This window comes from Festucalex cinctus, chromosome 16, assembly GCF_051991245.1.
Source record: "Festucalex cinctus isolate MCC-2025b chromosome 16, RoL_Fcin_1.0, whole genome shotgun sequence".
NCBI classification, from domain to species: Eukaryota; Metazoa; Chordata; class Actinopteri; order Syngnathiformes; family Syngnathidae; genus Festucalex; species Festucalex cinctus.
This window is the reverse complement of record NC_135426.1, coordinates 9,887,501-9,907,883: the sequence shown is the minus strand read 5'-3', so window position 1 is coordinate 9,907,883 and position 20,383 is coordinate 9,887,501. Positions and strand designations below refer to the sequence as shown.

The 20,383-nt window shown below is 39.7% G+C and overlaps 1 protein-coding gene and 1 long non-coding RNA gene across 3 annotated transcripts in view; one reads left to right on the top strand and one right to left on the bottom strand.

Moving 5' to 3' along the window:
- Positions 1 to 17,733, top strand: part of LOC144003712 (uncharacterized) — a 44,495-nt gene extending 26,762 nt beyond the window's left edge. Inside the window, exons 12-17 of one of the 2 annotated variants that reach the window (XM_077500227.1) lie at positions 7,704 to 7,774; positions 7,841 to 7,951; positions 8,173 to 8,270; positions 11,633 to 11,702; positions 14,561 to 14,816; positions 17,525 to 17,733. In XM_077500227.1, the coding sequence (XP_077356353.1) occupies positions 7,704 to 7,774; positions 7,841 to 7,951; positions 8,173 to 8,270; positions 11,633 to 11,702; positions 14,561 to 14,812 (602 nt within the window). In that variant the 3' untranslated portion in view covers positions 14,813 to 14,816; positions 17,525 to 17,733. Of the gene's footprint in view, positions 1 to 7,703; positions 7,775 to 7,840; positions 7,952 to 8,172; positions 8,271 to 11,632; positions 11,703 to 14,560; positions 14,963 to 17,524 lie in introns of those variants that run through there. The other variant, XM_077500226.1, reaches the window with a different exon arrangement.
- A 900-nt stretch (positions 17,734 to 18,633) lies between these two features.
- LOC144003297 (uncharacterized) lies at positions 18,634 to 19,764 on the bottom strand. Its single transcript, XR_013278931.1, has 3 exons — positions 19,650 to 19,764; positions 18,993 to 19,209; positions 18,634 to 18,702 (listed from the first exon to the last, which is right to left on the bottom strand). It is a non-coding gene; the product is annotated as an uncharacterized LOC144003297 (long non-coding RNA).
- Between the last annotated feature and the right edge of the window lie 619 nt (positions 19,765 to 20,383).

Here is a 20,383-nt window from a genome sequence, read left to right as displayed (position 1 = left end):
TTATTTGACATATTAGGTTTTTGTTCAATTCTAGTAAGGTCGCCAAAATATTAGAAACGGCCCTCACTGCCATGCAGTCTGCTTTCATGCAAATTAATAGTCTGGATACTTCAAAACAGACGTTTTCTTTTGGGCATGTGTGTGCGTGTTTGTACTGTACGCATATGTGAGTGTGTGTTTGGGGTTGTCGTTGGAGAGTGTGCAGGGTGTGTCATGTTTACAGATCGTACGTATGCTGGCACAATCTGTCATCTTTTTTTGTCTCTTTTTTTCTTTTCTTTTCTTTTTTTTCCATCGTTCGTGTCCACACATACACGCGCACACCTACAAGTTTTGTGTGTGTGCGTACGTTACACCACTCATGTCCAAACACTTGTGGCGGAACCCCCTCATTAGCGCTTTGAAAGGGCCTAATTGTTGGACAAAAAAAATAAATAAATACATGTTGTACTTGTCCATTCATTTGGGCAGCCATATACGCTTTCATGGAGCATTAGCGTTAAAAATACAAGTTAAGCAAACATGAATATACAGTACAGTTCCAACCAAGCAATTCGAATGGATTGGACGAACGCTCGTGCTAACAGTCATAGTTAGCGTAATGTGACTTAAATGTCAAGTAGTTAACCGATTCATTAATGTTGATGCGTCTTGCAGCTTTGGCTAGTTAGCATGTTGTGCTAACTGCTAATTCCAATGCTAACGCCACTGTTTGCCGTTTGATGCGAAAATATCAATAGCATGATGAAGAGAATGCAATTTGAATTAAACAAGGACATTTGCTGGTCTGTTGTATGGGTTGAACTGGTTAGTCGACTAGTCTGCGAGTCGACTGTACAACTAGTTGACTTTACAAATCCTTTCAAACTTGAGGTCGACTTACTGTTAACCATCGAAGTATGTGCATGAAACCGGTCCATGGTGCAAAAAAAGGTTGGGGATTGCTATCCTATGTAAAATAATATCAATAGCACAATCAATTACATTATATTTTCGGTCACATTATAGTCGACTACAAAAAAAAAATCTTCTTGTTTGTGGCTCAAACAGCTGTTGGGAATTCTGATGTTCAACTCTTTGTTGGACAGCACCTTGTACTGGAAAAGTATGGAAAGTTTAGTGAAGGTCAACTGTAAATTACATTTGAGTTTTGTGAGTCGTGTATATTAATATTAATGTTAAGGTGGTCGCTTCCCTCATGCTAACCTCCCAAACTGTTGTTTGTCCCGCTGTTGGTGTTGGCGCCCTGCAGCACTTTGGAGTTTTGCATAGCTAATTGTGCGCTCGTTGTTGCTCAACTGTTTGGAGATAACAAAAAAGAAAAAAAAATGTTGGCATTTGTACACTTTGTGAATTGCGTATTATGTACTGGATGCACGTGACAGGTGGCAACTTTTTTTTTTTTTTTTTTTGGTGCTAAAATATTTTTGGATTATTGTTTTAAGGCTCTCTCACATACAATTAAAGTGCTTACAAGTTAACCAAAAAGCATTTATAATAATAATAATAATAATAATAATAATAACAACAACAACAATGGAAATGTATATACTGTTATTGGGGACAAAATTAAATAATCAATGAATTCAGACAATAAATAATACATGGAGACTGTATCGCTGGCCTCAACCTATGGAAACGTTTTCCTTTTTAGTATAATTAAAAAAGATCACTTTTAGCCATGACGAGCCCCCATCGTACCCTGGCCAACAGTCGAATCCAGAATGTTTTTTGCTCTTTATTGTAGTGGAGCTCCTTTACATGCTCAATTCTAGTGGTATTCTATTTTAATTGGGGGTGTCAAAATTAGTGCGTCAATTTTTAGTTCATTTAATAAGTGCCTTTAACACCACATTTTTATTATTATTATTTATTTTTTTAAACGCGCGATTAATGACCGCCACTTGGAAAGCCTGTACTGCAATTTAGCAGTAATAAATGTAATAATGCATATGTTTGTGGGGACTTGGCTCAAGTTGTTTTTTACAATTTAAAAAAATGTGCAGAATTTTACAAGTTACTTCATGTTAAAGATTAGATAGCTCTTAATATGAAAAGAAGATGCACTGAGCTGTCACCGTCTTACAAATGCAATTATGCCATCTAGTGGCAGAAAAATGACCAACACAATTCAATATCTTTTTTTTTTTTTTTTTACAGGACAGTACATCTTTTTAATTTTAACTCAATTTTATGAATGATCAATTTACTGTATTTATGACTAAAAGACGCAGCCATATTTCTATTAGTTAATTTTATTTTATTTTATTTTTTTACACTTTTCTGTTAAGAGCTTGAAATATTTTATTGTACATTTAGAACATAAAATTTGCAATTCATTGTGAGTTAACTATTAAAGTTATGCGATTAATTACGATTACAAATTTTAATTGCCTGAATCCTAATTTTAATATGTTGCTAATAGTCAGGTGAGTCGTCCCCCCCACCACCCCCCGGTGTCAACAAGAAGGCTGGCAAACACCTGGTGGCCTCGCGGTCAGCCTCACTTTTGCCCCGCCCACTTGCTTCTGACTTTTTACCTGAGGGGAGTAAGTCACCAGTCAGCAATTAACCGAGATGAATGGAAGCGTGTGTGCGTGCACGCGTGTTGAGCTGCACGTCCTTTTATGCAAGGCGTGTTTGCCCCGGCGTGTTTACCGTCACTCGCCATTTACGAGCGGCGGGCGGCGTGCAAAATGGCCGCCGCATCTGTCAAAAGCTCCAAATAGGCCACAATGGGCCTCGTTGACGGCGCCACCTTAAGGAGCGGCCGTATCATAATGGGCCGTGATTTGGCTATTGTGGAGGCTATCTGCGCACATCTGTTACGCCGGCGGTCAGGTGGGCGTGCAGAGCTGGCTGATTGGTCGGCGGGGAGCGTTCGTGCGTTCGTGCGTGCGTGCGTCTATCTCAGTAACTTGTGGTTTGTGGTGAGGCCACGAGCGTGGCAGGCGGCTTCGCGTGGCTTTGTTTGCTCTGCCTTGCCAGCACACGCACGCTAATAAGCACTCACGCACACATAAACACATTCACCTGCACGCACATGTACACACGCCTACACGCTCACACATAACATGAAAGTAGACAATAGTGTGCTATTGTTTGTAGCTTGCTCACTTTGTCGGTGTGTGTGCTTAATCCCAGACTTTTGTTTGCAGCTCCTCATCAACACCAAATCCAAAGTGTCCCATCATGCCTTTCAACAAAGCTCACATTCAGCACTGGCAACCCCCCCCCCCACCCTCTACCCCACTTTTTCTCTCCACTCTTTTTATTTTTAATAGCCAGAGAATGTCACCGGCCTACTTCGGCGACCCCCAAAAATACGCAACGAGGACGATTGAGAGCAGCCAGCATTCACATGTGACAAATAGGTTCAAGGAGATTTGGTGCTGATTCCATATACATTTTCATCCATTTAACATAAACCTTGTATCAAAATACAATGCGTTAGATTCACTGTAAAAAAAAAAAAAAAAAAAAAAAAGCTGTAATATAAGTTTTACTTTTTATTTTAGTTTTTTTCTTTATTTTAAAAATATCGTTTAATTTACAAAAATAAATTCTGTTTTTTGCATGTCAAATGTAAAATAACATGAAATCATTGTAACTGTAAAAACACACAATATTTGTTCTTTTACAAAAAAAAAATCCATTATAAATACATGTTAAAATACGTTCAGAAATGTATTGTAATTTCACAAATATTTGTATGTTATTTAATGGAATAATATATAAAATTCAACCCAAATCCTAAAACAATGGGGAATTGAGTCATTAACAGTTAAGAAAAAATGAAATTTTAACTATTTGTTTGTGAATTTACTTTTTATTAAGTGAAAATAACTACAATTTCCGTAATCTCCTGGAATCTAGTCATTGTAATAATATTAATAATTCATTGTATTAACATATACAATCAAACTCTTTATTTAAAAAAAAGTTGTAATATAAGTTTTATTTATTTAGGTTTTTTTCTTTATTTTAAAAATATTTAATTTACAAAAATAAACTCTTGATTTTTGCATGTCAAATGTAAAATAACATGAAATCACTAACTGTACAAAAACACTATTTCTGTTCTTTTATAAAAAAAAAAAAACCCAACTCAATTATAAATACATATGTTAAAATACGTTCAGAAATGTATTGTAATTTCACAAATATTTGTCTGTTATTTAATGGAATAATATATAAAATTCAACCCAAATCCCAAAACAATGGGGGGGGGGGAAAAATACTGAGTAATTAACAGTAAAAAATGTCATTTTAACATAATTTGTTTGTGAATTGACTTTTTATAAAGTGAAAATAACTACAATTTCCGTAATGCCCTAGAATCTAGTCATTGTAGTAATAATAATTCATTGTATTAACAATCATACAATCAAACTCTTTATTTAAAAAAAAAAATAATAATAATTTTACGAGAAAGTAGTTTTCTGTTATTTTACACTATTTTTCTGGCGCCCTAGTTGCCGAAAATTACTGTTTTGTTTTGTTTTTCTCTAAATGATTGTTTAAAAAAATAATATTATAATATATTTTATATATATATATATATATATGTGTGTGTATATATATATATATATATATATATATATATATATAAAGTCTCTGGAAAATAGACGAAATGGAAGGAATCAATTTGAGTGTGTTCCAGGGTGTGTTTGTCTGAGGAGGGGGAAAATGAATCCCTCCCATCGCGTGGGATTATTTGTCATGTTTTCCATGTGTTAAGATGGCGTCCACGAGCAGGCGCTCAATGAGCCGCTCATGACGGACAACATCTGCAATGATGGACAATACTGCTTTTTTTTTTTTTTTTTTTTTTTTTCTTTTGCCTTGACACTGTCATATTTTATTTTTTCCTGACTTTCACTTGCTTCAGCACTTTCAGCGAATGCTTGATAATGCGAAACCTTACAAAAATACACGAATTGAGAAGGACCGTGTGTACCCGTCGCGATCGACAGAAGTAATCCTGCTTCACTCGGCGCTCAGTCTGTGCATATTTTCAAGGATTCGCATTATCAAGCATTCGCTGAAAGTACTGAAGCACACGCCAAAACGTGGGCACTTCCATCAATCATCAATTCCCACCTCTGCAGTGGTCAGATGGGAAATCTTGCGAAACCTTTCGAGATTAAGCGTAAACAAACATGGCGGACGAAGAGGAAGCAGTGGTGACTCCAAAGTCAAAGTATGTTGTTGCTTACATCATTTGTCTATTCACCTCCATGTCGATTTGTCCAGGCACACAAAATACTTTCGGTCCTTTCGCGTAGCCCGAGGAGCTAAGGACCTCATAGCTGTCTCCAGCCGTGCCTGCGTGCTGGCAAAACAAACGCAGAAATCCCTGTAGTCTCTGGTTACAGATTGCCAGTGACTTTCTCCCCCTCTTTCTGTCTCATCTTTCTCCATCCAATCGTCCGGCTGATGAACATTTTCTGCTCGGCTTGACAGCAAAGGCGCAACCTGTGCTGCTGCTGCTAAAAAAAAAAAAAATAAAAATAAAAAAAAGAGAAAAGGCGTCAGGCGCTGGAGTGGAATCAGATAAGACTCTCAGGCGGCAGCTTTTCCAGGCCGTCTTTGTCCCGCCGCTGGTCCTCCCTCAATCTCTCACTCCAATGCACCTTTTGTGGCCAGAGACCCCACCTCCACCCCCCAAAGACGGAACCAAGCAGGTAGCGCCTCACCATTTTCAAACCCAGCTGACCTGTAAGATATTTGCAAACAGATGCTGGAGCTTTCTTTTTTTTTTCTTTCTTTCTTTTTTGGATTTTTCAAGCTTCAACAAGTCAAGTTGACTGCACGCCAATGTCGCACTCTGCATAACAAAGGCGGAGGCCCGCTTTGGATGAGAAGTAAGCTGATAAATGGCCCGAGTCGCACAAAGCCCGCCCGTCCAGAGGTTTAAGTCAGACGCACTGATATCAACACTGCCGCTTCCCTTCCTCCCTCCACAAGCCATGAATACGGTTTTTATGTAACACAGTCACTCTCATCTGCTAAATTGAAGTGGCAGCAGCTTAAAAGCCAAATCCCCCTCCCATGATTGTCTCACTCACTGGAAATATTCGGACCTTTATGGCAAGTCAACAAAATGACCAAAAAATAAAAAATAAATCAAATTCCTCCCAGTTAAAAAGTCAACCATCATCAAATGTTTTAGTTCCGTAACCATCGAACAAAATCAGCTCTAAATGGTTACTTCAAACCAAAATGGCAGGTTATCTATTTTTTTCCGTGACATTTTTGTGGGTCTACTCATGATGGACATGTCTACCAAATTTCATGCTGCCAAGTGATACAAGCTTCAGGGGCTGAATTTTCAACAACAAAAACATCCAGAGTGCAAGTTTCTGAGTAATGATCACTAAAATAGTTCTTTAGAACCAAAATGGCAGTTTTTCTGTCTTTTCAGAAATGACTTCTGAAAGTGGAAGTCAACCTTAAACATTTCTTGGCAATATGTGACCTCACTAGTCTAAACATGACATTCTGATTAATACATTTTTTTTTTAATATGAGTTAAGCAGCAAAATCCATCCTTTTTCATCCATCTCAGGGAGCGGCCATTTTGCCACTTGCTGTCGACTGAAGACGACGTCAATGTTGCTCAGGTCGGAGGCAACAACCAATCGCAACTCGGCTTCAGGAAACAGGTGAGCTGTGATTGCTCGTTGCCTGAGCTCTGAGCAACATTGATGTCATCTTCAAGTGGCAAAATGGCCGCCCTTTGAGATGGTTTAAAATGGCTGGATTTTGCTGCATAACTCATATTCCACTAACACAATATCAACCAGAATAGCATATTTAGACTAATTGGGGCTGCATGGAACATATTCTATATATAAAAAAAATAAAATAATGGGGTTGACTTCCTCTTTAAGACTTTGTGTGTGTGTGTGTGTGTGTGTGTGTGTGTGTGTGTGTGTGTGTGTGTGTGTGTGTGTGTGTGTGTGTGTCAATGCATAATAGACCTGTCTACCAAATTTCATGTCACTGATTGAAACTGACTATGAAGGCTGAATTTTCAAACCCCTTTGAAAGTCCCTTGGGAAAAAAACAGTATGAAAACTTCAAAACAACATGGCAGAGTTCCTGTATCTTTTTGTGCATGGCTTCTTGAGACTGTTTTGTGGGTCTAGTCCTGATAGACATGTCTACCAAATTTCAGGTTGCTAAGTCAAACTGGCTTCAGGGGCTGAATTTTCAAAAGGATTGCAAGTGGCACCAGCGAGCTCATTTCATGCATTTCCCCATTTGTGATGATGAAAGACTTTCTGATCTCTTTCGATGGAGCGAGTGTACCTAATGAACTGACCAGCCATTGTGCGTGTCTCTTTGGGCCTCCCTCGTGGAAGATCATGAATGAATTAACATATTGATGATGGGGTTTCCCTTTTGGGGAATTCAATCAAAAATCTTTGCCCCGGCCTCCCCTGTGACTCCTACGACATCTAATAAGCTGCTTTTATAGAAGGAACTATTAACCTTCGCTCACTCACACATGCACGCACACACCCTCAGGCCAACTGGACCCGCTCCTGTGAACCACTCGCCTCGCATTGTCCTGCCTGCCTGACCCCATGTTGGCCAGAAGGGGACAGACAATTCAATCCCTCTCATGCTTTAGTGTCCATAGAAATTGGATGTTCCTATTAATTTGAACGTCTGTCCTCTTGTTGTCTTTGCAGTCGACTTTTTGGCAAAGTTCTGCATCTTCAGTCCGGAGAAGCTGGAAGAGTACAAGAGAGCCTTTCAAGCAGTAGGTTTTGGGAGTCATGGGCAAAAGTATTGGGACACCCCCAATGGAATGTTACATATTTTACAGGAAGACTCTGACGCTGATGGTTATGTCTCCTGCATCCAAGTAGTGGACGCCCTCAAGCGAATTGTCCCGGCTGATCTCCTCTCCGATGAGGAGGAGATTTATGTTTACAGGGTTTGTTCTTTTTCCATGTTGTTCCCCTAATATAGTGAAGATTTTTCAGCAAAAACTTATTTTTTAATTGTAGACTGCAAGCTCGAATTATTAGCCAGTCGATGCCATTTCCCATAATATGTTAGCGTTAAGCTAAAGCAGAGTTCCGTTGAACTTTTTGGTTAAATATACAATTTCCCTTTCACATTTGAGATTTTTCTTTCGTTCTTTCTTTTTTTAAGATATTGGCCCTGGTGGACTTCCGCGTGACAGACGGCCTGGTGGACGTGAGACTCTTTGCCGTCATCGCCAGCCTGGCGCAGAAGATCGCTGCCATGGAGTGAGTTATCCAGCTAAATATGAATGACATTTGTCGTGCGCATTTGCTCGTTGTGTGTGTGACACCAACTGGCTCGTAAAAACAATGTTGAGAAAAAAATATTTTGCACAGGCAGTGTGTGAATTAGTTTTGTCTAATATGAACAATTCAGGTTTATCTTGAATAATCCACCCCCCCCCCCCCCCGTTTTTATTAGCAATATTTCTAATTAAATTACATAATTTAAATGGCATCATCCTTGGAGGTATTCTCTAAGATTTGCCTATAAATAAATAATTTAAAGCTGTAGTATGTAGCAGTTTTCCCCAAAATATCTTTACAATAGCCTTTTTGTTTGACCATTTATGAGTCCAACATCTTCTAATTAGCAGACTTTCACCTTAGCTGTTCCCAATGGGTACTCCTGACTGTATTTGGGTTCGAATTTCCCGCCCCTTTGTCTGCGGATGTGACGTCGTGTGCATTGTATACATGAAGAAGGGAGTGTGTAGTTTCATTTTTCGGCCACATGTGGCAGTAGCGATCTGAAATTCAATGTTCTGCATTCAGCAGCTTTGAGCAATTTATAAATATGTACTAAAATGTTACTTATGGTCATAATGTTTTATTTAAAAAGATTTCTAACAAATAATAAGAAGAAATAAAGAAATATTTTCTCATTAATATATATATGTTGTCCATTATGTTGTTGTTTTATTTTGTTTTTTTGGTTTTTGTAAAATAAAATTAACAATTATAGCACTATTTTATTTTATATCAAAACAGAAAAATAATTCTAATAATTCCGTCGCGAGTGCATTGTGTACGTGAGAAGGGAAAGTGCGGTTTCTTTTTTCGGCCACATGTGGCAGTGGCGATTTAAAATTCAATTTTCTGCATTGAGGAGTGTCATGTTTTGGTTTTGTGGGGGTGGGTTTTTGTTGTCTTTTGGTGTTTTTGGTCGTTTGTCATGTGTTCCTTGTTTCTTCCCTTGTCCCGTTATGTCAAACCACGTCCACCTGAGTGTGTCTTCCCTTCCCAGTGTATCCACCAATCAGCTTCCCTTGCCACTTGTGTCTTGCCCAGCTGTGTCTAGTCATTGTCATTAGCCTGTGTGTATTTAGTCACCTGTTTTTCGTTCGGTTCTTGTGTAGTCATTGTGCTTGTAGTATCTGTTGTGCCTGTTGTTGTCCCTGTGTTCCATGCCATGCCATGCCTTGTGTGTTTTCGACCTTGTTGTTTTAGTCACAGAGTACCTCGTTTGCCTTTTTGTTAATTAAACCCCTTTTTTTTACTTGCATCCCTGCCTTGTCCTGTTTTTGTTGCCCCCTGCATTTGGGTCCTGCCTCCAACACCCCCACTTCTTGACAAGGAGCTTTTTTTAAGCAATTAAAATATTAATTCAAATATGTATTATATATTTAATTAAGGTTCATGTTTTCTTTTTAAAAAAATATGAGTAACAACAATTTAGAGCACAATATTCATCTAATTTAAACTATTTTTTTTATTATAATATGCATTTTCTGTCTATTTTTTAAGGTTTTCCCATTATAAACAATATTTTTTGTAAAATAAAATAATTTTATTACCCTTTTGTATTTTATATCAAAACAGAATAATTTCATACATAATTTGATGTAATTTCATTTCTCTCAGCCTTTAAATTCTCATCACAAACAAAATAGAGTAAGAAAATAAGTCATACAAATATCCTTGGTGGAGGTAATAAGTGCAAACTGTTGTGTGCTGAAATATCTCAACAAATGCTTGGAGAAAAAAAAAAAAAAAAGCATGTGTGCTGTCCTTGTGCTGCATGACATTCCCACACACAGCGCCGTCTTCCTGCCCCGGGGGTCTTTGTGGCCCCCTTGTGACGGGAGCCAGCCCAGAGCTGGAGGTCCCGGGTCAAAGCCCGCTCCCGGTGCCCTCTCACCGGGGTCGCGGGTCCCGAGATTTACAGCCGGCTCATTGTCGGCGGATTTGAAAGATCCACGTGTCGCGAGGAGATCATCGGTTGATAGCGAGGAGGAGAAGGAGAACAATAGCATCCTTCTGCCGACCCGTCCCCATGCGATCCTCTTACCTGCCGCCCGGGCTAATCCCGTTGCCGCTAATCCCGCTTCACGCGCGAGCTGCAACTGTACTTACTCAATCGGCCTTTGAAAGCTGAGCAGGCGTCTCCAATTTGCATTGATTGTACCTGTAAAGCTCACACGAATGCCGTAAAAGACGCCTGCCGGGAGGAGGAAAAAAAAGTTACGAGGGCGGCGGAGCCACAAAAACATCAAAAGGCAGTGACTACAAGAATAAATCAATTTACAGAAATGTATGTCACAAAATATACTGTTACGAATAAATAGGCCAACTACAACAATAGATCGCCATTTTGGCAGGTCAAGTCACATGACCAACCAGTACAACCAAACTTGAGGAAGTTGTCATCGATGTTGATTGACGCCACCGTTCAAAGTACGTCACAAGACGCTGGTGGAGACCGCCAAAAAATTTTGGGGAGGGGATTACGTAAGCAACAAGTCTGCTGTGGTCGCCCAGCAGTAGGCCCGGGGAGGGAAAATGGGTTAGCCCCCCACCCCCACCCCACCCCCCACTCTGGTGTGCGCGAGCCATTATCACGCCAGTGTCCTCGGTACACAGTAGCATTTGGACTCTTTTACCTCTAACCAAGTGCAATTAATGATCATTAGCTACCCCGTCCCGCCTCATCCCCGTCAAGCGAGCCTGACCCCTCCCCAAATTGCCCGCCACACCGCAGCCAATCACGGCACGGGAGCGCTGAGGCGTAACGTGCACTCGATGGCCCATTCTTTGGCATCCAGCTCGTTAGGACATTCCCATTGTTTATAGTCCTCCTAAAAAAAAATTTATTAGCAGAATACCTCAATTTAAATTTTGATTTAAAAAAAATACAGTATAATAAATAATTTGACCTTTTTATAACTATATATCATAGCAATCGGTGCGTCCCAAAACTTTTGTCAAATATGACATTGTTTCAAATAATTCCCCATTGTTTATGACTGTCCCGCCGGACCTACTTTTTGGTGTCACCCACTTGCTCCCCCCCCTCCCTCATCTTCCACGCAAACCCCCCAGAACCACCACACACTCGCCAGCCCCCCACCACTCAGCCCCAAAGCAGTTGTAGCCGTTATTGTGGCGGGACGTGTGTGTGCCCACGCATTGTTTGGCAGCCAGGCCGCGCTGAGCAACCACAATGAACTCACAACACTTTACCATCAGCGTAAACGCAAAATGGCACGGGATCTACCGGCCGACATGCCCGCCAAAAAAAACGTCAGCCGCCAAAAGCGCACTGGTACCAAAATGAACTGTTGTCTTACTCTTTATCTCTCTTGCAGTGACTTCATGAGGTCGCTGCTCAGCAACATGGACTTTCGCTCTCTGGAAGTACGACTCTTCAAAGTCAAGGTAACGCTTGACCGCCAAAATGGGCCCAACGTTCTCAGCAATATTGGCCTGTACGAAATCTGACTCGGCAATCTTTCACTACGCTACATCTTGAGTCTGAGATATTGATTTATAATGCAACTTGAGTCACCAACGTTGGCAATACATATCGTACACCATGACTCAGCAATTCTGACCTAGTCTACGTCATGACTCAACAATCATGGCCGACTTTACATCTAAGCTCAATTTAATTCTGACCAAGTCTACACCCTGATTCAGCAATTCTGACTTTGTCTACACCATGACTCGACAATACTCCCTTGTCTGCCCCTCGAGTCAGCAATATTGTGATCGTCTAGACCTTGACTCAGCAAAATATGATGAATCTACTTGTTAACATGGCAATATTAACCAAGTTAACACCATGATTCAGCAATTTTGACCTGGGCAGCCCCTATAGTCAGCAATAATGACCTAGAGCAGCGGTGTCCATACTTTTTCATTTGAGGGCCACATACAGAAAATCAGAAGGACGCAAGGGCCACATAAAGTTGTGAAGAGAAATTGTGTTTAGTCCTAAAAATTTTACAAATAATTTATTTGTGCTTTTGCATATTTAGAAAAATGCTACAGTATATAAACCAATTTATTTGTAATATGGCAGTTGGGTTATTATAGTTTTGGAATTTTTCATTTTAATTAGTTTTTATTAGTTTTCAGGGTGGTTCTGTTAGTTTTTATTAGTTTAGTTCTTTTAAAAAAAAAAATGCTGAGTTTTAGTTTAGTTAGTTTCAGTATTAGGATTAGTTTTTTTTTAAATGTGTATTACTTGTGCACAATTTTTAAAAAGCACTATGTGCGTAACGTCATCTGAAGGTGCTTTTCTATTGGCTGCTGCTAGATGACATCACTTCTGTGTGACATACTTTCAAACGTCATTATTCCGGTTTATATCAAAATAAATCTACTAAAATCAATCACATTTAAAATCATCCCCAAAGGCTCATGCATTAAATTAATTACCAAAGACTAAAACGAAGGACGTTTTTGCTATAATTATAGTTAGTTTTAGTTAGTTTTATAAACATAAAATGTATTTTCAGTTAGTTTTTGTTTATTAAAAAGCATTTTCATTTTTATTTTATTTTATTTTATTTCTGTATTTCTTCTGTGTTTTGAATTTTAGTTTTAGTTTTTACATTAGTTTTAGTTAACTAAAATAACCTTTAATGGCACCAGTTTTTCGATACCCTCCCTTCTTACTTTGACCATCTCCAAACATTTTTGTTTTATTTTATGTGAACTGAGTCAAACGGCATTTTTAGCATATGTCGCGGGCCACTAAAAAATGGCCGCCGGGCCCTAGTTTGGACACCACTGGCCTCGCGCCTAGACCTTGACTCAGCAAAATTTGAACAATCTTCATGTCAACATTGCAATAGTGACCAAATCTACACCTTGACTCAGCAGTTCTGACCTCGTCTACATTATGATGCAACAATTTTGACCAACTTTACATCTAGAGTAGACTCAACTCAATTCTGACCAAGTCTACAACTTTAGTCAGCAATTCTGACCTAGTCTACACCATGACTCTGCAATACTAAACTACTCTGCACCTTGAGTCAGCAAAACTGTCTATTCAGTGAGTGACTGTGGTTCACTCCATCCAATTGGAATGCAATAATCCCAATCGCAGCTATCTTTGCAGCTTTGTAGTAGCCGAGCTGTCAGAGATAGCGTTGTTATGCTGCAAGCTTTACAGGGGGAAATTGGCAAATTGCCAAGTTGGGGATTAGTTGCACCCCACCTCCTCTCTCTCTTGCTCGCTGTCTCTCTTGCACTCTGTCTCACTCCTCCTTCCTCCTCCCCTCGCCTTCCCCAGCAATTATTCTTCAGCCTGCATTAAGTGTGCAAACAGGTGCACTCCAACAAGAGCACAAACAGGCTGAGGTAATCTGACGCCCGCCAGCTCACTCACACGTACATAACTGCACACACAAACACACATACAATAGCACGCACACTTCCACAACAACACACCCTTGCATGCAGAGGTGCCGCCACTTAAAATTGCTCACAAACTGCTGGCTCCCTTCTTTAATAAACATTTCAAATACAGTAGTAGCAAAATAATACATTGCATATACAATTCTCATTCATCGTATTCAATATTTTTGTAATTTATTATAATTTAATTAATTAGAAAAAATTAAAATTACAAATGGGAAAAATATGTAATTTTAAATTATTGGTTGCATATTTGTTGTACATAATAAAATGCCAAATCTTAGTAGAATAATCAATTTTACATGTATTTTTTTTGTTTAACAATTGGGAAATTAGTGATAATTCAAATAGTTATCCATACAATTAAACATTGTAATCAGTGACTGTTTTTAGTGAAATAAACTATATTACATCCACATTTTGCCTTTTTTAACTGCATCTACAAATGTGATTTATATTTTGCATTCCATTTGGATAACATCTAACTTTTTTTTTATTTTTTACTTTATATGGTAATATTTTGCTTAGTTATATTACATTAAATCTAAATGATACAATCAAAATGCATCTCACTAAATAATTAGCTAGTTATTATAAATAAAAACTATTGGTAAAAAAATTGTAAAAATACATGTGTATAACTTTTTTTGTCTTTTAATAAAAATATACTTCATCAGAATGGAATTGATTATAAAAAAAAAAAAATACTGTTAAATCACACAATTAATTTATTATAATTTTTTTTATTAATTAAATTACTCTATGAATGACCTGCTCCATTTTGTCCCTTTTTAAACCTCAAATAAGGCTTTTGTTGACTTGTTGCAAGATATGAATATGAATAGTAATCAAGTGACAAATTGCAGCAGCTCTTCCTGTTCCTCCTGGAGGAGCATCGCGCGGAGGCGGGCGGGCGGCGAGGTTTCATCAGTGCCGAGCAGCTGGCGCTGGAGCTGAAGGCGGGCGGCATCCGGCTGGCGGAGGAGGCGGCCATCGCTCGCCAGCTCCGGAAGCTTCCGCCGCTCGACCTGATCGACTTCCTGGCCTACCTGCCGCTCTTCATGCTCATCCACACGTCGGTCGTGGCCAACCCGCTCCACGATGTCCCACAACTCTGACTGGGTAGGTTGGACAACAAACGCAAATGCATCTGTATTGTTGCTTTCATGTCAGTCATACACTGTTTGGATGTCAGTAGAATGCGCCGGGAGCTGTAACTAATGAAGTGTCCTCAAAGATGTCACAACAAAAAGAAAATAAAAGGTGAAACAAACAAAACGCAGAAAGTGAAGGTTGCTGTCTGTGGTCCTGAAATGTCCTCAATCAACATTGACCCTGCAATATCCAAACCATGACTCAACAATACTTTCTAACTCTAAATCTGATATTTGCCTACTCTAAACCTTGATTCGGAAATGCTCAGTGCTTCACACCTTGACTCGGCAATAATTGCCCATGCTAAACTTTGACTCAGCAATATTTGTCTATTCTCAATCTTTACTCAACAATATTTTTTGTCTACTCTAAACCTTGACTCAGCAATATTTACCTACTCTCAACCTTGACCTGCTATTGATTAATTCTCCACCATGACTCAGCAATATTTTCTGAGTCTAAAATGTGGCTGGCCAATATTTGCCTAGTCTAAATCCTGATTCTGAAATACTGGCCTACTTTACATCTTGACTTGGCAATAATGACCAGGTCTAAACACTGACTCAGTAATATTTGTTGCGCTCTAAAAACAGTTGGGTCAAAAATAACCCAATCATGGGTCAAAAGTGGACTGATCCTCTACTTGGGCCGATTTTGACCCAACTTTGAGTCAAGAAATGGGTCTTTCAGCAGAAAACAACTCTTAAATATTGGTCAGATCCTTTAGTTGGGGTCGAAAATGGGGTCATTTTGTATAGAACAACACAGAAAGTTGGGTCAAATTGACCTAGAAAGTGGATCGGACCATTTTTGATCCGTAATTGGTTACTTTTGACCCAACCCAACCCAACCTTGACTCAGCGACATCTGTTGAGTTTAAAGGGATAGTTCAGATTTTTTAACTTTAATCTCTATTTCATCCTCACCTCCAGTGTGTGCGATCATCACTGACTTACCCCTGACAGCGTTCTGTGACACGAGTTCTGGTCCGGTGTTGGTCGAGAGGACAGTAGTCTGGCAAGTTGGCTTGGGTCGCGGAAATAAAGCGTTTTTCTTCTAAAAACAATTTGTGTTCAAAAGAGTGATACATTAGCATCACTAAACTCCTTTCTGAAAAAAGTCAGACGCCATTACCGCCGGGCACTAATTTTCTGTTCGTTCGTATCACTGCGCGGTGCCCCGCATGCAGCTGATAGACGCGCACTAATCAACAAGTTGTTTGTCTTTTTGAAGGCGGAAGGCACGCGGATCAGCTGTCTGCAGCGCGTCGATCAGCTGTCTACAGGGCGCCGCGCAGTGATACGAACGAACAGAAAAGTAGTGCCCAGCGGTAATGGCGTCTGACTTTTTTTTGAGAAAGGAGTTTAGTGATACAAATGTATCACTCTTTTGAACACTACTTGTTTTTATTTCCGCGACCCAAGCCAACTTGCCAGACTACTGTCCTCTCGACCAACACCAGACCAGATCTCGTGTCACAGAACGCTGTCAGGGGTGAGTCAGTGATGATCGCACACAGTGGAGGTGAGGATGAAATAGAGATTCATGTCAAAAAATCCAAACTATCCCTTTAAAGGTGGCCAAATGTGACAGTCGCCTACCCCCTGTAACGTCGGCGCAGATGTCGGCACGTCGCGTAGAAAAATTATGTAAATACACACTGCTCCGACTATTACGTACCTTCAGCGCATGTGCGAGAAACAATTCCCCTCCATACCATCGGGGGCGGTGCTCATTATTCCTAAAGGCGAGTGAAAAACTTTTTGCGGGGGCGGGATATAAAAACGTAAGCAATGCATACCAGTTACTTTTTCTCTCAAGATGTCCTCCTACGTGAATGAAACCCTCCGGCTTTTTGCACAGTATCGTATATAAAAGTAAATCCTACCTGCTATAGGTCGCTTGCACATCGTAATGCATCATGGGAGTTTTTTCTTCGGGCGCCATCTTGGGTGTCCGCCGGTTCACAAGGTACACTCGCGAGTTACACAGTAGAGCTTATCAACCTGATGTCATTTTCGCAGTGTTTTCACGATTTACCGGAAGATCAAAAACAACGATACAGGCAGAAGGTGTCTCTGTGTGGCGGGATTGATCCTAATTACGTCCTGACCAAGGGTGATTTTTTTTGGACGGAGAAAGCTTGCTGGCCAAATGTGACATCTCTGGACATTTTTCACTACCTCGTGTTGACAACATGCTCCATAACACGCCAACAAATCCCTGGAGGCTTACAATTATTTTGTAAGCGGGTGGATACAGAGTGTAAACTTTAACATCGCATCAGAAGAAACGGTTGCTGTTGCACGTAAGTAAACCACATGGTGTTGGTAATTCTGCACACAAAAATGTTGATTTGTTCTCAGGCTTCCTGTTATCATTGTGTTTACATGCACAGCTGGCTTTACCTGATGTGGTTTTTCTAATAATTTTATAACAGGCAAATATGGCAGAGCGTATAAGAATAAAAAGTAACTATGCACAGCCTCCCCGTGGCTTAATTAAATTTAATGCTACCCTTTCACTAGTTACATGTTACTTAATCAACTTATTCTAAATGGTTAAGGTTAACCACTCTGAGGACGTATTTTTAGTTTCAGTTTCCAGTACAATAAAACGTGTTCATGGTAACTACTGAGCATACTGACAGCTTTTCTTATGATCTCACGGTTAAGGAGGCTGTCACAACACCCAATTTCTGTCTGGTGCCGGATGGCAACAATTCCCATCACTTGTCACGACAACACCAATATTATTACCAGGTATGTATGGCTTTACTTTTTGTAGTTTCTTATTTAATTCTATGTTTCATATTTTCATTACAATGTTTGTAATATTTTCAGATTCAGGCACAGATGAGTTTAACTGGACGGGACTTCTGCGACTTTGTGGTGTGGACAAAGTGTGATATTTACATTGAGCGAGTCCACCCAGATCGCTCGTTTTGGCCAGTTGGAAAAGCCAGAGTTTTTTTTTTCCCAAAATCCCCTCCTTACCTGAACTGCTCGGGAGAGCATTTACTAGATCAGCAGTGGACTTCCAGTGTTCCTGCTCAGCCGCTGTCACCTACCACTTGCTCATGTACTTCAAAGATGCGGAATAAAGTAGTTTTTTGTGCTGCAGCAGATTGTAAAATCAAATGATATCACTTGAAGTGTGCCAATCTAGACTGCCAAAAGGACAGTGGTTTTGTGACAAGTGTGAAACAAGGATTATTGGGAAAACTCTGTAACACAGTACTGGTACTTGTCTTACATTAAACAAATTTAAAAGAGAGCAACTTTTTCCTCTGTACATTGCATAATGAAAGTCATTGCGTACCCCATCAACATTACATCATACCGTCATACTCTTAAAATAATGGCCTAATATTTTGACACAAATTATCAACCCTCGTGAGGATAAGCAGTAAGGAATGAATATATATATATATATATATATATATATATATATATATATATATATATGTATATCTATATATATATATATTATTTTTTTAATGTAAATATCTCAGGATGGTAGGCACCTGTGCTAAAATAAACTATATTAATTAACAGTTGAATTTTATCCGTGAAAATACTACATCTAATCATTATTCACTTCATTTTTTGTGTTTTTAGAAATAATAAAGATTTATGCCATTATTTTAAGAGGGACAATCATGCACATTGAGTCAAATCCTGTCATTTGTCTTATGTATAGCTTTGTAAACAAACCCAACAATAGAATTTGTATAAACGCTGCCTTTATTAGCGCCAAACAAACAGTCGCATGTTGTCCGCCTCCAATGCTTTGATGCTCGCCTTCGTTTCCATCATGTCATTGGCAATCAAGTCGGTTTGGCATGAGATCCCTAAAGAAATAAAAATGTAAAAAAAAAAAGATCACAAAAAAAATACGGTACCAGTAATAGGTTTAATGTAGTACTGTTCCTGTAACTAGCCTTTTTTTTTGTCAATGTAAAAGAAATTTACACATTTTGTTGCATTTTTTAATGCATGAACATTGCAACAGGCAAATACTTATTTCCATAACCACTTCCAAATGTCTCTAAAATATAAGGTGCGTGTACACACACAAACATAAACACATACATTCATTCATGTATACAATATATCATGTAATGAATTCTGAGTGGCATACCAGAGTCAATGATGTCAGCAGTACTTGAGGGTACAGGTTACTGGAGCCATCTGGCTGCATAACTGCAACAAACTCTCTGCCACTTCGAGTCGTCTTTTCTTTGCTTGTCTCTCCTGTGCACGTTCATATCTGAGACATAGATGTTGTCACTTGGGACCCAACTTTAATGTTGGAGCCCAGTCGGGATGATTGGACAGAAAAACGGGCGCAGGGCGACCTGTTAAAATAAACAAATATATAAACAAATAAAATATGGAAAGACTGGTTATTTTGCCGCAGTAGGGTGGCCGTGAATAAGTTCTTTAGCATGATGTGTAGGCTACCGGGGGTCTGTTTACTTGCATCACCCCCGGGGGTCTGTTTACTTGCATCACCCCCTTCTGTCTCTTTTTTTCCAAGTTTACATTTTGCCACCAAAAAACATGTTATCGGCATTAAGAGCCCAAGACTAATCAATCCAATTTCAGCAGTAAACACTTTGCACTGGCACTACTTTGGGTGAAAATGTTCGATGTTAGCTTTCGGCTAACGTCCGCTAGCCAGCTTGTACTACCGAACTTGCTTGCTCATGAATCCAAAACATAAGCAACTTGCCCATATATGGGCGGTCAAAACGTTATTAATCCTCATGCATTAAATAAAGGTAAACAAGCTTACCGCTCACAAAGTGATCGCTGCACACACGAGCCCAAAGTAACGACTTCCCTCCGGAGTCCGCACTCCTCTGTCTCCAGGCCCTAGTTCCTAATTATTTTCGGAATTCGGAAAAGAAAGACCGATCATTTTCTCCCTTGGCTTTGTTCGAATAGCCAATAATGCAGCAACAATGTGCCATTTTAACCGCAGACAACAAACGTGATACGTGTTTGACCAAATCACGACGTGGAGGTGGAGACCACCCAGGATGGCGACAACAACAAATCCGTGGCGGAAGTGACGACATGTGCAAGCGACCTATATCCAGTCGCGTCCCCATGTCATGCCATAGTTTGGCTTTCATACCTTTGTCGGCAAACCCTTTAACGATAATATCATACAATGCCGGTCTCTCTTGAACCACAAAGAGACAAAGTTATCTTCCCGATCTTCTGTCCAGACAGACATTGTATGTTCAAATGCGGTACAACAGGGTGACGATGAGCAAAATAAGCCAAGGAAAAAATGGTCCAGGCTTTCGATCAGTAATGTTTATCCGCGTTTGTCGCTTCCTCTTCTTGCCCCATGCACTGATTTGCTAGCTAAGAGCCAATCACAATGATCAAATGCCCCGACGCTGATTCAACATGTCGAATTTGCTGGAGAGCTACGCAGTACTTGTCGTTAATGACCGGCGTAGATCACGTGATGCACGTCGATCATTAACACAAGCGCAAACGCAGAAGTATAAACCA